General features: G+C 36.8%; 1 protein-coding gene across 1 annotated transcript in view; it reads left to right on the forward strand.

The window, feature by feature from the left end:
* Window positions 1–17337, forward strand: part of LOC122810916 (oxysterol-binding protein 2-like) — a 421889-nt gene extending 404552 nt beyond the window's left edge. Inside the window, exon 3 of the mRNA XM_044082458.1 lies at window positions 16777–17337. Within this exon, the coding sequence (XP_043938393.1) occupies window positions 16777–16861 (85 nt within the window). The 3' untranslated portion in view covers window positions 16862–17337. The remainder of the gene's footprint in view (window positions 1–16776) is intronic.
* The last annotated feature ends 2292 nt before the right edge of the window (window positions 17338–19629 follow it).

Genomic DNA, 19629 nt, shown 5'->3' on the forward strand with positions numbered 1-19629 from the left:
AGTTCAGATGGCCGTGGTCATGCATTTTAAGTGAATGCTTTTGTATATATACATAGCATGCCTTTTCACTCCTCACCCTTTCCTTCCCAAAGGCAATCACCACTATATGCGCCTGGTGTGCAATTGTGACAAAATTGGAAAAAAAGTAATGAATTCTACTTTGTTGCTAATATACAGTACACTGCCCCTGCACATGGTATACTAACTTTTTTTGTATATCTCTGAGGTTTGTGAGAAAAGTAGCAGAAAACAGAAGCTATAATGACCTCTCCTGCATACCTCCAAGGTTTGATTGTGATAAGAATTAAAGAAGTAATGAACACACAATCGCTAGTCCCCAAACAACTTCACTCCCCTGTCACAGCTGCATGTACCGCATGACATCCCTACCACCTATCCCCTACCTTGTATTTCTAAAGAACAGGTCATAAATGCCCTCTCTAAGGCCAAGAACACAACATCTATGGGACCTGACATCCCAGGCGACATCCTACATGCCCTCCAACAAGAATTAGCAACACCACTGGGTACCCTCTTCAATCAGTCCAAGCACTGGTTTTGTCCCAGCTGAATGGAAAATGGCCACCGTTATGCCCTTGCACAAAGGTGGTTGTTCCACTGACCCCAGAAATTATAGACCTATTAATCTGACTAGCCTTATCTGCAAGGCCATGGAGCAAATCATCATGGACTTTATCAACAAAGATATAGGTATTCTCCAAACACTTGACCCTACTGAGTTTGGATATGTCAAAGGGAGATCATGCCTGTTAAACCTGGTAGACTTCTTCAAGAAAGTCGCCAAGGCCCTGGATGAGGGGAAATCTGTGCATACAGCCTACCTAGACTTAGCTAAGGCATTTGATACTCTCCCCCACTCAGGCATCATTGACAAACTCACCCAGCTAGGTGTCAACCCGTATATCGTTAAATGGGTCACTAACTGGCTCACTAATAGAACACATATACTCAAAACGGGGAATATACTTCCAACAGCAGACCTGTAACCAGTGGTGTTCCACAGGGATCGGTCCTGGGACCTCTACTGTTTGGAATCTATATCTCAGAAATACAAGCAAAAACTAAAGGTATGTGGCTGACAAAGTTTGCTGACTGCAAACTGGGAGTGGTCATAGAATCTCCATATGAAGTCAACATCCTACAACAGGGTCTTACACAAACAAGTGACTGGTGCCAAAGTCATGGCCTTAAACTCAATGCAAAAAAATGTATTATCATCCCTTTCAGTTAGAGCAATGTTCCTGCTAACTATCACATCAATAGCAACACCCTAAGTATGCACTCTGTGGTGAGAGACCTGAACACACAGGTTGATGCAACCTTACCTTTGATCACCATGTCGCCACAGTGGTAAGAAGGGCATTCAACACTGCTCATCTTGTAAGTAAGGGCATTACCTCCAGAAAAAAAGAAGCCATAGCCCCAGGGGTTCCACTTGTGTCCCTCGTGGACATGGGCAATAGTTGCTGATCGTGGAAAGAAGGGTAGAGTTTGGCTAGGCTTGTAAGGGCCCTAGGTAAATTAGTCTACTAACGTCCTATGATCCTATAAGACACAGGCATACATACTTCTGCAATGTAATAAAGATTCCCATTACCAAACAATCATAGGAGCATAGGGACAATTTTTAAATATTGCTCTTACAAACCTAAAAAGTTGATAGAATAACAGGTTTTATATGAGCATGAATTTTCTTTGTTTTTTTTTACTTAAACATTAGCATAAATTTTCCGTTTAATTAAAACTGATCACAAATCAGTCACGTTTGAACTGACACTAACACCAGAACTCAAAAGGGTGAAATCAGACTAAAAAACTTCACCAAGGCAAACTATGCCCTCCTAAGTGAAGGTATAACTGCATTCCAAGCCCCACCCCAAGCTGCAAATGGTAACTATGCTGAAACATACATTAAACTGGCTCAGAGGCGGTCTCTGTTTAACATACAAGACCATGTCAAACTCAAAGCTATTGGACATGCTACACTTAAAGAAATCCCAATCCCTCAGAGCCACACACTCCAGGATCTAAACCTTGTAATCACAATAAACAAAACATAAACCAACACAGTCCTGGCACTCTAGGAGGTTGAAAATAAAAAGTTTTAAGCACAGCAAAATGTGGAACCAACATCTTTATTGCATAAACGCAATTAATCCACAGTAGCGTTTTCGTCTTCAATTATACTTCCTCAGATGCAAAACGGATTTACCAAGCTGTGACTTCCTTTTATACAACACATAATACGTACAATTACTTATTCAACAAATTAAAATCAATTTCTTGAAGTCATGTTATTCTTTAAATTAATATACATTTAAAAACCTCATGTTAACTACATAACTAATTAAAAGGCGTTTGCACATATTCAAACCAACCATAAATAACAAACCACTTATATAGTATTAAAGTGTAATATATAATATAAAGTATAAAAATATATAAATATATAAAAATATGTATAAATGTATAAAAATATATAAATATATGTATGTGTATAGATATCCCAACTACGCCACTCAATAATCTAAACTTTACCTAATGTTTTTTAAAACCTAATATGTTTTTCATTCTATTTATAGTTTAGCAGCTCTCAACTTTAAAATAGGTACTACAGATAGATGTTCATTAATTCCTGGATGCTTATTAGTCTCCAACACCAACTGCCAAAAAAGCTCCCTCACATCTATCCTCACATCTACCATTGGATTGTAAAAATTCTAAGTGGACATTTTTTGTTTTGTTTTGGAAAAGATAGTCCCTGACCCTAGGGCTGGTGCATGGGAAATGAGGATAGATGTGAGGGAGCAGTTTTGGCAGTTGGTGTATATGCTAAATGCAATTTCAATGGCTCAGCACGTAACACAATCCCTTTTGGTGTTGGAAGAGCAGAAGGCTACAGGTCCTATTCTCACTACAGATAATTATATTGCTGACACTGCAGTTCAGCATTAGAGGCGTGCTGCGCTTCTGAGTAAGTCTTCCTTTAAATGTGACACTAAACAAAGTTCCCACTGGCTTGAGTTGATAATAGCTTAGGTGACTGTATAAGATCCCACAGCACCTATTGAAAAGAGTGGGGATATTTATTTAAAATCATATTATACATACACAAACTTAAAATTTAACACAACATACCATATTCAATAGAACACACACATAATAATCCTTATCATTTTATACTACATGCACATTTAAAGAAAAGAAAATAAACTTTTTAAATATTTTATTTCAATTATTCATCATCCCCACCCTTTTTGCCTCAACAAAATTAGAATATTAGCTTTGTTACATATTTTATTAAACAGTAATTCCTCCAACCTCACATTCCAGATCTGATAAATAACAAACATATAAATATATTTTTGTTCTCTCACTGGTGTATCACATTAGTTGTAATACCCATGCACAATGTTTTCTATTTCTACTTCATTTAAATGTTTTATAAACCCATATTTTTTTTATTTCTTTCATAATGTCATCATTCTTAGGATTCTGACAAAAACATGTTCTGTGATTTCTTCTTTACTACACTTTATGCAATTCCTCTAATTTGCAAGTTTATATTTCACATCTTTCTTCACTGGCACTTTTATTATAAGCCTGCATATAAAATCTTGTCCTTCTTCCCATCTCACACACTTTCTCTTTCTTTCTTTTATTGCATCCTTAACTTTAATAGTATCCCACTGGTCACTATAAAAAGTCTTTTCCATGATTTCTTCATATGAAATTCTCCTCTGTTGTTCAACTTTAGCACATCAATTTTCCATTATTTTATTTTTTTATTTCACTCACTAATACTTTAACTCATTTCTCCTTTTCACTTCTGCCCATACTTCTTCATTCTTTGCTCTTATTGTATCTTTTAATGTTCCCTTTCCCTATTTAAAGTAATTTCAAAATGCATTGCAAACTTAAAGATGTCAAAAACATCAGATTTTTTTTAAATCAGTCCACAGTTTTCTTCTTTATTACATATAATTCCCCCTTTATCTGAGTTCATTCTAAGGCCCCATATTATACTACAAATAATTTTTTGCAACATTTTTTGGGAATGCAACTACTGAACCAAAGTATCCACATTTGCACAAATGAATTGCATTAATTAAGTCCACTTTTTTAAACTTAAAGAATTTCCACATTTTATTTATATCATACATTTTATCTAACAATTCCTGTCATTACTTTTTGAATTAATCAGACTCACCAAAATAATCTTTAATACGCATATTTCCTTTTTTATTAATTTGGGGAAAGTGGTAAAAAAGTTGTTTTTACACTTCAAAACCTTTGCTTTTAGTATTAAATACTAAACCTACATAGCTTATCTATTATCCTATTTTTTTAGCTACTTCCTTTAGCCATCCTATAGTTTTGGCTACTATGACCACATCAACAGAGTACATCATCACCAGAGGCACCATTATGTATCCTTTATATGTATCAGTCTCTAGGCCTTTCATAATCCTAATGCAAGTATCACAGTATTCAAAGGACATCCATGCCTCACTCCCTTCTCAATTCTTCTTTCATCTTTCACCCATCGATTCACTAAAACTCTCACTTTATTATTCTCATAAGCTGTTTTATTATTTTCCTAGTCTGTCTCTCAAAACCACATGGTTCAGAAAGATCCCATAACTGTCTTTTTCCAATAGTGTCTTATGCCTTTTCTACATCATATCCTTTCATTCTCCCCTTTCCTTCCTTAATACTATAAATGACTTCCATAATTATCATCAGTATTTCTCTATTCTGCTTATTTTATTACCACAAAATTAGCTTTCCAAACTTTAACTAGTACTTTTCTAACCTAATCTGTATTATTTTCATAAATAGTTTATAACTGGATTTCGTTAAGATGATTGTCCCTCAGTTCTTTAAGTCTTCCTTGTTCTCTTTCTTTCAGATCAATTTTATTACTCTTTCAAAAATATTGTCCTCAGTAAAACCTTTTTTTCTTCCATTCATTCAAAATGAATATCCTTCTTGACAATAACTATTAAAAACAGGCCACAAATATGGTGCAAAAATCTGGACATTCTGTGAACATTTGTACAGTTGGGAGATAAGTCGACCCTACTTTGGAATTAAAAAAAAAAATACTTTCCTGGGTGCTGCAGCCAATCAAATCCCTTGCTTCACTTAAACGGACGTGACTGAGTGCAGCTTACCGACAAATAAAAAAAAAGACAGAAAAATGTTTGCGATCTCGCGATGATGTCAAACAACCATGCGGATGTCGACTATGAGCTGCTGAGGAACGAGCAGAGGAAATGCTGAAACCCGCGGCTGCTGCATGGGGGCCTTTGTTCATGGGGGAAATAATCTAGGGCTCCCCGCGGGTTTTGTGGGTGCCTAATGCCGGCTATGCTGCCCAGTGCACCTTTCCTTGTTGTTGCCCTTGCTGTTTACCCTCACCCTTCATTATTTCATTCTGCAAATAATTGTTTTACTGTACAATGCACACAGTACACTTTACTGCATTATTGCTGCTGTTATTGCAGTATTTTCAATCCTGGTAGTCATTGTGGATGTCTGACTGATCTCGCAGAGCAGGTTTCCTTGTAGGCAAACTTAAATGCTTCTTATTTCTATGCTAGTGCTGCTATGTCTGGTTTACTGGCTAGCAGCACTGCTGCCGGCCATGGAACCTTGCTTGTATGTGTGTTAGCATGATAAGCAGCATGAACATGGGATTACCACTGCTGCTCATCACAATAACATGTACATTTCATGAAGACTTTGTGTGAAGCCTACATGGAGTTTGTTGAATCCCCAGAATTGTTTAAAGGAGGATTTGGGTCAAGAGAATTAGATGCATGAAGTGGAAGAAAGAAACAGGACAGGAGTACAGTGGCAATGTTTGATTCAGATAGTGAAACTGCTAGTGGATAGGTTTGGTGAAAATTTCCCTCAATTATCCTCCTAACTTACAATAAACCCTCCCCCAAACTCCCTCACCACCTTACATATCTGAAGGACAGGTTCTTAAAGACCTGTCCAAGGCAAAGAACACAGCATCTATGGGACGAGATGACATCCCAGGCTGTCTTCCTAACAGGCTAAAACATGAATTAGCATCACCCCTAAGTACCCTTTTCAATCATAGCCTCGCCACAGGCTTTGTTCCTGCAGAATGGAGAACAGATACATCTATTCTCCTCCACAAAGGTGGCCTAGCAACTGACCCAGGAATAACCAGAAGCCTGACCAGCCTCATCTGTAAGGTCATGGAACATATTATGGACCTCATAAATAATGATATAGGTGACCTCCAAATCCTGGCTCCTACCCAATATGGCTTAGTGAAGGGCAGATTCTGCTTGTTAAATCTGGTGGATTTCTTTGAAAGTGTGACCAGGGCCATTGATGAGGGCAAATCTATGCACACAGCATATCTTGACTTGGCAAAGGCTTTCGACACAATCCCAAATTCAGGCATTACCAATAAACTTAGCAAACTGAATGTAAACCCCTTTGTTGTAAGATGGGTTGCCAACTGGCTCACAAACCAGACATACACTATCACAGTGGGTGATTCCACATCAACCAGCATACCTGTTACCAGTGGGGTGCCACAGGTGTCAGTGCTGGGCCCTCTACTGTTTGGTATATACTTTTTAGATGTTCAGGTCAAAACTAAAGGGTTGTGGCTGACAAAGTTTGCAGATGACTGTAATCTGGGTGCAATTATTGAATCCCCGAGTGATGTCAGTATACTCCAGGAGGGTCTCTCATAGACCAATGACTGGTGCCTTAGTCACAATTTCAGACTGAATGCAAAGAAATGTATCATCATTGCCTTCAGCACAAACAATGTCTCTTCACACTGTTAAATCAACAGCAATACCCTAAGTACCCATTAAGTGGAAAGGAATCTGGGATCACAAGTTGACCACAACCTTAACTTCGACCTCCATGTGTCTACCATTGTAAGAAAAGCTTTCCCCATAGTTCACTTGATTAGTAAAGGCATTGCCTTGAGAGCAAAAGAAGTTATAACTCCCCTAAACTCGTCACTTATCCAGCCCATAAATGAATATAATGCCCCATTCGGTATGTACTGTACTAAGCACATACAGCAACTGGAGAGACCTCAGAGGTTTCTAACAAAGAAAATCAAAGGCCTCCAGCATGTGCCTTACATGGACCAGCTAAAGTCCCGGTGAATATAATATGTATCATATAGACTTCTTAGGGGAGATATGTGCAACCCATGGCACAAACCTAATGAACTTACTGCATATCTGTAAATCAAATGGGTCTAGGGCTATCAGTTCAAGGGACTTAAATAGGACATGTTGGAGGGACAGATTTATCTCCCAGCGATTGCCACATCTTTGGAACAGGCTACCAATTCATGTGAAACAAAGCACCTCTATGACACTGTTCAAGAGGAGCCTGGACGAGTGGATAGGGCACCATAAATTCGTACTGGAGTTGATACCCACAACCCTCCTGGACATGGGCAGTTATCACTAAATACAGTCTCTGGTATTGACTAGTACTTCTACAGTATTACATTGGGTTAAAACGGCTAGATTTAACTCATTCACTCCAGTGGAGCTCAGGAAGTTTGCACTGCAACTTCCAATGGGTGGAGCCTAAGCCTTTTGACAGAATCAAATTATGTCCTCACATTTCAAATAAATGTTCATATCACTGGAACCATAGGGCTTATGAACGAATTATAAATGGCAAGCTCTTCTACACAAACTATGCTATTGTGACAATATTTTTTAGGTTCTAGATCTTAAACAAAATTTTATAAGTCACAATGAACATAGTAATTTGCAATATTTTATAAACAACTTAGAATATCTCAGCAACCACTCAAGTTACACACATACTGTCAGCAGCATTTTATTCATGTAGCTGAGAGCTTTCGTATGAGGCTAAGGAGCTCTGTCTGTGTTACTTGGTTGTTGAGATATTTAAAAAAGTGAAGATTGCATCTATATAAATTAATATCATAAAAATAACAGTTAATACCAGTTAATAACAGTTAATAGTTAATAACAGTTACCTGCACTATACAGAGGTCAAATATTAATGCAGCTGAGTTTGCCATTGTGTAAGTTTTAAAATGAAATCTTTTAAAACCTTGTACATAGCATGATTTTGGAATTATTGATGCAAATATGAGCAAACAATATTTCACACCTAGAGGCGTCAGTAGGAGTTAACTACAGATGCACCTGGAGGCATTATTCAGATGTAATGTGTTAAAATGACCTCTGAGTCAATGGCCTAGTAATCTCTTATGATCCTATGATTCCATGAAGATGAGATACACTAGTTGATAAGATGCCGTGCAGCTTTGAAATGGTAATAGATGAGACCTGGGAGACCTAAAAGAACATAAATGATGAGGAGCTTAAGTGAGCAAAACAGAAAACTTTATTGATCAAAATGCATTTACTGCAGCTAGACTAAGATGCAGATAAAGGTACAACTATCAAGTTAAGAATAGATGGGTTTTTGAAGTGGGAAATGTGTGCTAGTTGGTCATACTTTGGTAGATCCGATTAATAGTACTAGTACAAATTCATTTGGGCCAGACTTTGTAGCAGAGACTAGGAGGTTGAGATGTGACTTTCTATATACAGGTCCAGTTACAGTAGAAAGATGGCAAAGAGGAAGCAATACAACATAGAAACTGGTGGTAGACTGGTTAGAGCATTTTTGGGATTAGGAGGTAAAGTGTTCAACAGGAAGGTAAAGAATGAAGAAGAAGAGAAATGATTGGGCATGAGAGATGCTGTGCAGGAATACAGGAATGACACATTGATAATCGGGGTCTATATTACAAGATCGAATGTTTAGGTGATCGAACACCTAAACAATTGTAATATCAAAAGCAAAAAACAGCGAACTGCCGAATTAACGCAGGGAAAGATTTCCCTTGACCATTTGCCGGATTTTGCCATTTTGTCTACTGCAGATCATTCTCAGAGTTGGTATATTTAGTTGGGGGGGGTGTGGGGGGCAAATCCCCCCACTTAGTTTGGGTGTAAAGTTTTTTTTTTTCTGTAGCCAACCGATGTGTTTTCCTGCGTCGTTCGATGTTTTTGAGTTTGATATTACAAGTTCGATTTTTAGGTGTTTGATCACCTACGCATTAGATCTTGTAACATAGACGCAATTATTGCCCTATAGAGAGAGCAGACATGGACTATGGGCATAGATAATTGGAGGACCAAGGACAGGGAATGAAGTATGGGCACAGATGATTGGAGAGCCAAGGGCAGAAACACAACTATGGATTAGATGATTGGAATGGAAACAGAGAGGACATGATTTATATTGTGCTGGAGGGAGGAAGAAGTATCTTGGGTAAATAACAAGACTGAATTATTGAACACTAGATCAATATAAATGGTACAAAACCTTACAATGTGCATGGAATGGTAAATACAAGGTACTCTGCATTAATCATCTGGGGTGAATTTGCAGTTTCCATTCCATTCATCCAAATTACATTTCGATAGACTAAGAGAAGTACATCGCTTTATGTAGAGTAGAAGGCAGTTCCGTAGAAGAGGTATTCTCTGTTATACTTCCTATCCTAGCAGCATGTACAGTTTATGTTGTAAAAGTGATTGAGATTCATAGAGTGGGTATTCACACTAATGTAAACGACAGCTGGTGAAACCAAACCACAATTGCACAGAACACCACCAACTTTTGTTCAAAACAATTTATTGAGCACTTTCGTCAGCAAGCACAGCTGACTTCATCAGAATACAAGCACCATTTGTTTGCCTCACTTTAAATACAAAATTTGAATACATAATTGATCACGTAAATTAATAGGACTAATTAACTTAAAACCACAGTACATAAATATACAAAATCGTTGAAAACTAACAAATATATACAAAATCAATGACTACCTGTTTAAAAACCTTAATAACGAATGTCAATAGAAAAGAAACTAATCTTTAATTCATCCAAAGTGCATCCGTAACTTCAAAAGCTATTAAAGCTAATACTATCATTGAGGCCAGGGGGACTAGTGGCATTAAGTTTAATTTGCCACCATAATTCCTTAAAATTAAGGTAATCCGCCCATGGTCCTCCCCTAATGTCATAAACAATTTTGTTCAAAATCCTTACTTACTAACACATCTAAATAGTTAATAACATCCTTCCTGTATTCAAACTTAAATTGAAGGAAAGGTTTTTATATTGGGAAGACCAAAAAAAACTTTAGGGAGAGGATTTACGAGCACATTAGAGATATCAATACCTCCAACTCCAATAATGCTTTGTATAAACATGTAGCACAATTTCCTGGACATAATTTTAAATTTATCATTACTGAAAAAGTGACTTACGAATGATGAAGTCAGCTGTGCTTGTTGACGAAAGCGGTCAATAAATTGTATTCACCCTAATATCCTGGGTTATATTTGTGAACCAAGTTGCTATCCAATGAGTTACAGAGAGATTTACATTTAGATGGGAATGTTTATCTATGATACCTGAGAATGGAATGGTGCATTTAGATGGGAATGTTTATCTATAATACCTGAGTGTGGAATGGTGCTAAATGCTTTTGTAAGGTCTTTATTTAACCTTATCTCTTGCTTCAGTGACCTTCTCAAAGAAGTCAACCAGGCAGGATCCACCCTTGATGAATCTGAACTGGCTTGGGTTGAGAAGTTTTAGGTTACCTATGTAGTTTTTATTAATTCTATTCTATAGTCTTACAGTTAAGGCTAGTCAGGCTTATAGAATGATAGGTTCATATGTAACTACTTGGCTAGTTGCCCTTTGGGCCATTTTGAGCCTATCCAATTTCCCTTTTTGTGCTTGAATTAACCTTTTTGATTTGGTTAAAGATTGGCCTTATCTGTAACATGTTCAATAATTATATATTACCCCTAATGAGAACTGGGAATCATACCATAAAAAATTTGAGGGGACCCATGTAAGAGATAAAGCATTTGGGAGCTGCATCTGTCCATTAGTAATACTAGGGGCAGTCCTGGACTATATTTTCTGATTACTATCTGTAGATCTAAGCTGTGCTTGAATATGAACAGTCATAAACTTTGTTTAATCTGGATGGGAAGTCTGTTTCAGAGCCGTGGTATCCTCTGCGAGATATACCTTCCCCCTACAAATCATTTTGTTGATGTTGCAGAAGAGGTTTAGATCCCTAGACAGAACATTTCTGATGCCATCAGACTTGTTGATGTGCAGTAAAACCATCAGTAGTGCATTGCGGTATACCTTGTATGCCAGACACAGGTCACCTCTTTGCAATATGCAAGGATACCAAGTATAGTGATAGGGCTTTCAGTCAATCCATGTAGGACATGTTATTTAGGCCTTATGCTCTTTTAATAAGGTATATCTGTGGATATTCCAGTTGTTGCATGCATCTGGATGGATACATACCAAACAGGGCATTATATTCAATGACTGGCCTGATGAGGGCTGAGTAAAGGGGGTAATGACATCCCTGTATCTAGACACAATCACTTTCTTTATAACAATGGACACATGTTGGTCAAAAGATAGGTCACTGTAAACATAAGTTCCCAAATCCTGAACAACTGAATTTACTCTTAGATGATGGCTCTAAACTAACTTGATCCACCGACAACTCACCTTTGTGCAAAGGGATGACTGTTACTGTTCTCCTTTCGTCTGGCATGAACACTGTTTAGATGCTACTATTGAAAACATCTTTAGAGGGTCTGCCAAGTTATGTATCACACTGACCCATAAACAGCCCAGTGTGCTAATCCAACCCATAAATGTAGTGTTTTTTGGCCTTAGGTAGCACCTTGAGGACATTTTCTTGAGAGATTTGATGTTGAGTGTGTAGATGCAGGTATGAGATCTGGTAATATGGGGAGGGGGTGAAGACTGAAGTTAATTTTCTGCTAGTACACTGGCTATGCCCCCCAGGGTCCAAGCAAGTGATATATTTTACTGTGCAATGCTGGCATTCTTTCTGAAATTCCTAACAGGGGATAAAAAAAGTTTTGTGGTTATCCTTCATCTGGGTAGCAATTTTTACCTCATATTTGGTTTTGGTTGATTTGATCCTCATATATAACAGCAATTGCATGCAAAAAACAGAAATATTGTGATAAGTGTGATGGTTATATAAAACTTGAGTACCATTTTTTGTCTATAGGTAGGTATTGCACCTTCTACTCAGAGAGAGGGGTTCATTGTTCTCACTGTGAGATTGGACCATGTGACATGGTAATAAATTATGTAAGGGATTTACAACTGGTGAATATTAGCACTAATGAAGCCCTTGGTCTGTTACTGGTTTGGATGAAAGCAATGAACAAAAGTCTTTTCTACTTTGGATACATCTTGGTCTACAGCTCTTTTTGTGACTTAGTGGCGTTGTGGATTTTTTGTAATGTTGTTGTGGCATTGTTGTTCTAATTATTGGTGTGGTTATGCTGTTGTTCAATGCAATCTTTTGGGTTCTTACAGGATTTTTAATTGTCCTTGACTTCAGATGATCTTCTAAGTTCATGAGCTGCTTTAGTAGACCTAATAGTAAATTTTAGATTTGTAGTAACATTTCTGATATTATCCTTAACAGGAGGATTTCTTGATAGGATGAACATTTGATTTTGTTTTTTTATTCCTTTCTTGTTGGGTTTACTTATGTTAATCAACCACAAAGGTGGTTTTCTTTTGAAGTTTCCAATATATTTAGTTCTGGTCGGGATTGCCCTTTCAATACTTTTACCTAGATGGGCACATAACACTTTGTGGGACTATCTGCTGTGGCAATTCTAGTACTGCTGCTACTACTAGAAGTGAATTTTTAAACCTCATCGTAGAACTTGATGAGGTTAGTATGTTTGCTTCAGTTTCTTAAGTATGCAGTAAATGCAATGCTAATTTTAACAAAAATGTTGGTAGCTACCATAACAACTTTGCAAATTATTGTGTCAGTATTCAGATAAATGTAAGTCCTCAGAGGTTACAAATTTATTTTGGCCTTACACAGTTTCATCAGTGGTATAAATGCATCTTGTTTGTCCATAATCAACTGTAGCAGAGAAATCTGTATTGTATAGGAATCAAAACAAACCTGACATTCAAGGCAAGTATAAAAACAGAATTGCTTTTAAAAAAAATGTTTAAATGACAAACCTACAGACAATGGCTTTGAGTAAGTGTGTTGCCATGCTGGGTTACAGATCTGTGCACACCTACTATATTGTATGATATTTAGATGTTTCAATATGAGACATACAGGCATACCATATAAAATAATTTATTACATGTTGTGCTGAGATTTTCCAAGACGTCAAGTGATTTTCTTCTAAGAGTTGAAGAAGACTGTTGTGGATTTTGCTTTGCTAGATTATCAAATGATTATTAAATAATGTCTCCCACTTTCACCAGTATGAACATCACTACATTTTGCTGCTGATACTCATACTTAGATCGAATGCTGCAAGGTTACTGCAAGAACATTGGTTCAGCAACTATGTGAGCAGTCCAGAGCTATGATATTGTCACTGGAGATATCTGACATTCATTGAAAACTCTGTCACAAAAGGAAATACTGCCAGCACAGCTATCTGGAATTTTGTAAATAATTACATGTCATTTGTGATTATTAACATGATCTATATAAGATGTTTGTGTTACAAATGTATTTAAACTGTATGTCATGTATATATGAAACCAGGTTTGTACAGACGTGTGTTAAAAAACGATATTTTGCAAAGTACTGAGCTTAAAGATGTACTCACAGTGTGCCCTGATGAAAGAGAACAGAAATGTACATACACTATTGTAACTCTTTAAATGTATATATTTTAACAGTGGAAACTGGAATACAGGAGGTTAAATTCAGTCCAGCAAAACTTCAAAAAATAGCTGAAATTAAATTACTTTATGGCTACACAATAAAAGATGATATGTTTCAGTTTCAATATAGCAAGGAGACACAATGTCTGTGATGAGAGGCTCTCTGTATTGTCTTGGAAGTGCTTTATTGCTTTATGACTTCCAGCATTTGCCAGAGATCTGAGGAAAAGCATCTGTCTATGTATTTTTACAGGTAGATGCTAAATGCTGCCAACTGCCACCAGCTGCCATCAATGGTTGTTTTGGGCCTGGGGACTAGAAGTCAGATGATAAGAAATCATGTCATTCTGCAAACTAGCCCAGCAGTAATATTTAAAATACTAATTTGAAAACTCTGAGAGAGACACAGCATTTTGTATTCTGTCTTTGACCTGACAACAACTAGAGAAGATCCATTCACCACATCTGCCTTGCTTTGTAAGTTAGTTAACTAGAGTAGAGTAATTCCCTTAGTTTTAATCAGGAATATAGTGAAGCATAGTTTAGATGTTTTTCCTCATTTATTTTAGACTGTCCTGCAATGTTGTTTTAAATATTTCCTGTGATTTTGAACTCTGATGTCATTGTAGATATATATTTAGTATTGTCTTGTTCTTTTATTATTTATTACTAAATATATTTAAATCTTTCATTGTGGCTGATCTGTGTAGAGATATTTAAGTTCTGAGAGTACATGCATATTTATTTGGTGGCATCGTGTAGTCCGCTCTTAATAGCCTTGCTCTTGGTCAAACTGACCTTTGTATTAATAGTAACTTTACACAGTAAGATTGGACACCCTTTGTTAAAGGCCATAAAGCAGCTGATAAGGAGCTAGTTGATGGCAGTGATAATTACCTTATAGTCTTGGCAGAAGGGAGCAAAGCTAGCAAACCTGTGCCAGCCTTTCCCAGGGGTGTGTGTGTGTGTGTGTGTGTGTGTGTGTGTGTGTGTGTGTGTGTGTGTGTGTGTGTGTGTGTGTGTGTGTGTGGATGTGTGGTGTGTGTGTGTGTGTGTGTGTGTGTGTGTGTGTGTGTGTGTGTGTGTGTGTGTGTGTGTGTGTGTGTGTGCATGTGTAAATCAGACCTCAAAGATTGTGTGTGTCAGCTACGTGGGCAGGGACATGAAGCACTGGTTGGACAGAGAGAATACTGGAGGCCTTGGCTTGGTCACTCAGCTGAGATCTCAGCTCTACAGCTGTGTAAGTCGGGAGTCTTATTGGCGATCTGGAGAAAGAGAGAGAAACCAGCCCCAGACTGACTGTGGTCTCTGTGTGCTCTTAAGGGAAATTGCACTTGATGCAGAGAGCTGCATCTGGTAATACTGTATGTACCTTGTCATCCTCCCAATGTACGTCGCCCACTGGTGCCAGTGGTGAGGATTGAGGTTCCTTGATTACTGGTCCAGTGGTGGGACATCACAATCTCCCATGAAATCCAGTCTCTTAATGCAATCTCCTAATGTTTGTTTTAATCTGAAATCACATTATGTGTTAGTACTTTTTTCATCTTTGTAAATTCTTCCTGTTTTCCTTGCAGTTGTGTTCATAGGTTCATAGATAGGTACTAGGCTATTGGCCCTGGGGCCTATACAAGCCCAGCGAAAAAGGTACCCTGGCTTTTGCCACCCAAGAAAATTATTTTCCTGTGCCACTGTCGAGCAGAGCCACAGAGGTGATCCCAGGGGTGAATTTCCTATAGGTTCATTGTGTGATCTTGGAATTTGTATAATTAAACAAGTGAGTGTTTTGCTTTCCACATGGAGGACTTGTGTACTTGTCCCCTGGATATGTTGTATGTCAACCATTCATGGGAGATTTTTTTCTTATTATAAAACCATAGAAAAGTAAATTTTCCTGCTGAAAGGAATAGTGAGAGATCATGAAAGTCAATTAGCAATGAAATAAGAAAGTGACATTTAATAAGGATTCCCTCATTATAAACCTGTGTTTGCCTTCATTTTGGGCTCTCATGTACCTGCTAAAACAGGTAAGTATTATTTGGTAGGCATATATGTAGTGTAAGCCTGCACTGGGAAGACAGAAGCAGGTCTCCAGGTATGATGCTCATATCCTAGTGTTTACTGCAGGGCCTGTACTTTAACTTTTTAACAAAGCTTTGGGGAATTTTTTCAGTGAATTACAATATTTCCATCCTAACATGTATGTGACAGATCTTCCATGTTGACAAAATTTAAAAATTCTACAGCCCATAATATTGTCTCTCCTCTCACCTGAATAAACCAATCAAAAGTACTTTATGGTGCCATTCACCAAACCAAACTTAGAACTAAGCATACTAGACAGAGGTAGCATTAAAAAAGGTGTCAGTGTCAGAATGATGGCAATAAGACAATGAAAACCTATCTAATTTTATTCATCTGCTGTGCGAATTAAAATTAGGGCAAGAAATAATTGTTTAGCTAATGTGTGATAAGTACAGAGTCATCTGTTTTTGCCCATGGCAACTGGCTCAGTATTCCAGACAAGAAAATGGATGCCAGACATCATGAATGGAAATACAACTGAAGGGTTTCTCTTACGAATCACAATTTTGTTTTTAATGGATTACACAAATTGTGTACTTTTTCTATCTTATTTTTATTTCAATTCTGGCAGAAGTAAGATTGGGCAGTTCTGGAAGTTGTTCAATATTTGATATATAAGAAAAATATTGTAAAGGCATTTTATAGCATTGTTCCAACTGTGACCCAAATGTTGTTGATTTGCAGTCAATACTGTATGTTGAAAAGTCACTGATACACTATGAATTACAAAGCATAGACAATTTGTCAGTTTGAATATCTTCTTAAAGAGAATACTAATGAAATCAGAGAGAATAACAATGAAATCAGAAGAAAGTTGTGTATAACCAGTTGTTTCATTCATTTTTTGTTCCACAGCAAAGAGAAACAGAATGAGTACGAAGATGTGACACATCCACCTAGGAAAAGCAATACACGTGCCTACTTACAGATGATGAAATAATAGTGTTGTTTGACACAGTGAAACAGAACCAGTGGCATTGTCATATTCATTCAGCATTATTTCTGTTTTCCTGAGATGTTTTAATTATTTGTATCAGCTGTCATTTAAACCAAATCTTGAAATTACTCTGAAATTATGAGTGGAATTTTCTTTATGCTTTTTATTGTTACCAGACTTATATACTTAGAATGGTAAATCACATTATTGACTTTTATCATTGAAGAAAGTATTGAGATTATTCTGAGTACTTAATGATGTCTTGAGTTGTCTTGTCAATCATTTGTTTGTATTAATTAACCACTGACATTTTGGTGATTGACAGAGTTAAGATATGGGCTTCCATTTCAAAGACGAAACACCAAAGTTATCAGCAGTTAAAGTCATATCTAAAAATCATTATATTATGACAAAGCATATAATTCTTTAAGTGTGTGTGTGTGTGTGTGTGTGTGTGTGTGTGTGTGTGTGTGTGTGTGTGTGTGACTGCAGACAGCATACACAGTCACAAAAATGTTCAAAAAAAAAAAACAGAAAAAAAAAACATAACTTATGTATCAGAAGAAACGTGCCTGTTTTGCTAATGTACTGTATGTATGGCAAGGTGGTTAACTTACATATCAACCCCTGAGCTAACATACAGATGAAAAGACTTGTTCATATGATAATTACTGGCCATTATTACATTTTCTCTTTGGCATAGCTTACCTCACATCAGTGTCAGGTAACAAAAACTGTTGACTGTTCCATTTTTACAATCCAAAAAAATGCATTTGGTCTGCACAAGTCCTATCAGATGAAACTGGATAACAGCTTAAAAAAGGCTTCTTCTGGACCATAAATTGTTTCATTTGTGCCTTATAGAGAGAGAGAGAGAGCGAGAGAGAGAGAGAGTGGAAAAGAGAAAATGTTTAATAAGATTTAATAATCTTTTAATATGGACATTATTTTGCAGTCTGCTCAAAACATGTACTGATAAAATATCAATGTCATGAACATCCTTGTAAAACTGTGTCAATGAAATACAAAACTATTATTATTTGCCAATAAAACATGTTTTAAAAATCTTAATGTATTGATGATTCTACTGATGTGTTATGTTTTGGATTCAAATATCTGATATGAATAGACACGTGTATTAACTGAGCATTGAGGCTATGGCACTCATATTCCATGATGCTGCAGGGTCAACAAAATGAATATGTTGGACTCCTAATCTCACCTGTTTGTACAGCATTTAGTAGGAATAAGTAATGCTGCTGTAGATTGAATAACCTCTAACTGGCTATTTTTGAAGCACAAAGCTGACACCGGGATTTATTTTTAATCATCCTCCTCTGCAGTTACAGTTATTTGGAAAAACAACAGCTGCTGTAGACTTTAAGTATGTACAGTGCGCTATTTGGCACTTCAGTATTACTAAATAATCTTCTATGCAGATCTGCATAATTTAACAAGTTTTAAAAGATTTTATTTACTAAGATCTCCTTTTTAGTTTGCCTAACTTCTAAAAGAATTCCAGGCTAATAACTTTTGCACATCCTGTAATGATTAATAAATTAATGTGATCTCCCATAACTTGGGAAAGAATGATGCTTTCTAGCAGAATTAATGAAAAAGAGATTTAAGAAGAATAGGGATTTAAAACATTAAAACAAATGTAATGGCAAATGTAATTTCTATAATGCAGAAAAATGTCTGTAATAATTCCTGAGTTTAGTTGTTGTGTTGTTGTTGTGTCTTTCGGCTTTTCCCGGTTAGGGGTCGCCACAGTGGAACTCCGGTCCTCTAATGATTGGCAGTAGATTTTTACATGCTGAGGTGCCAGCCCTGATGCACAACCTTCAACGAAGGTATGCCCATTCACGCATGTCTCCACACAGAAGACGCTCTAGCTGAGAATCGAACAGGACAATGTCTTACTGTGAGGTGACAACGCTACCGCAGCACCACCACCTGAGTTTAGTACTTTCTCAAAATCCATACAGCACTAAGAAGTATATCAGTTTCTGATAATCAATGTGAACAAAGATGCAATATTTAATTTCAGACAGCTTCAAGTGACAATCTGGAAAACTGAGTGTCAATACCTACGTAGCTAACAGAGTCATAAACTAGCGAAAAAAAAAATTTTATTGATCTCCAGGAGTTCTATAACAGTAGAGAGAAATGAAATATGGTGTGAGGGGTCTTTGCCATACCATCAACATTACAGGGCATCAAACTGCATTTGGTTGAGATGATATGACTGGCATTTTCCAACATCGAAAAGTAAAAGAAAGATAACCAAAAACTGTTTTTTTTTCCCAGAGGGCAAGCTCCCCATACCCAAACATGCCCTATAAATTATATATATATACCAACTTTGAGATCATACTTCTCTGAGGAAAAGGGTATAAAACACTTCAATCTTTTAAAAAGTCAGTTGTATGATCTTGACTATATGCAATTTGGCTTTCTGAAACATTGATATTCTGAAGGGGAACCACTGCTGGATATATAGCAATGGAGTCGTAAGAAAAAAGGGAAACATTTTTAGGTAAAGAAGATATAGGACTGAATTACTTTCATAGCATCAGTACAGAAAAACAAGAAGTAAAATTTTAGAAAACAAAGCAAAAAATACTTTCAAGCTTGAATACACAAATGCTGCCCTGTGACCAAATTAATTTGTGGTTCAAAATGTGTGAAACAATAAAAAAAAATGACAACTGAAACAATAAAATATACTAATGAAATGAGGCAAACCTATTGCAATCCAGATTTTGGGG

Source organism: Protopterus annectens, chromosome 9.part0 (genome assembly GCF_019279795.1).
Source record: "Protopterus annectens isolate FY-2018-M chromosome 9.part0, PAN1.0, whole genome shotgun sequence".
In the NCBI taxonomy this organism is placed as follows: Eukaryota; Metazoa; Chordata; order Ceratodontiformes; family Protopteridae; genus Protopterus; species Protopterus annectens.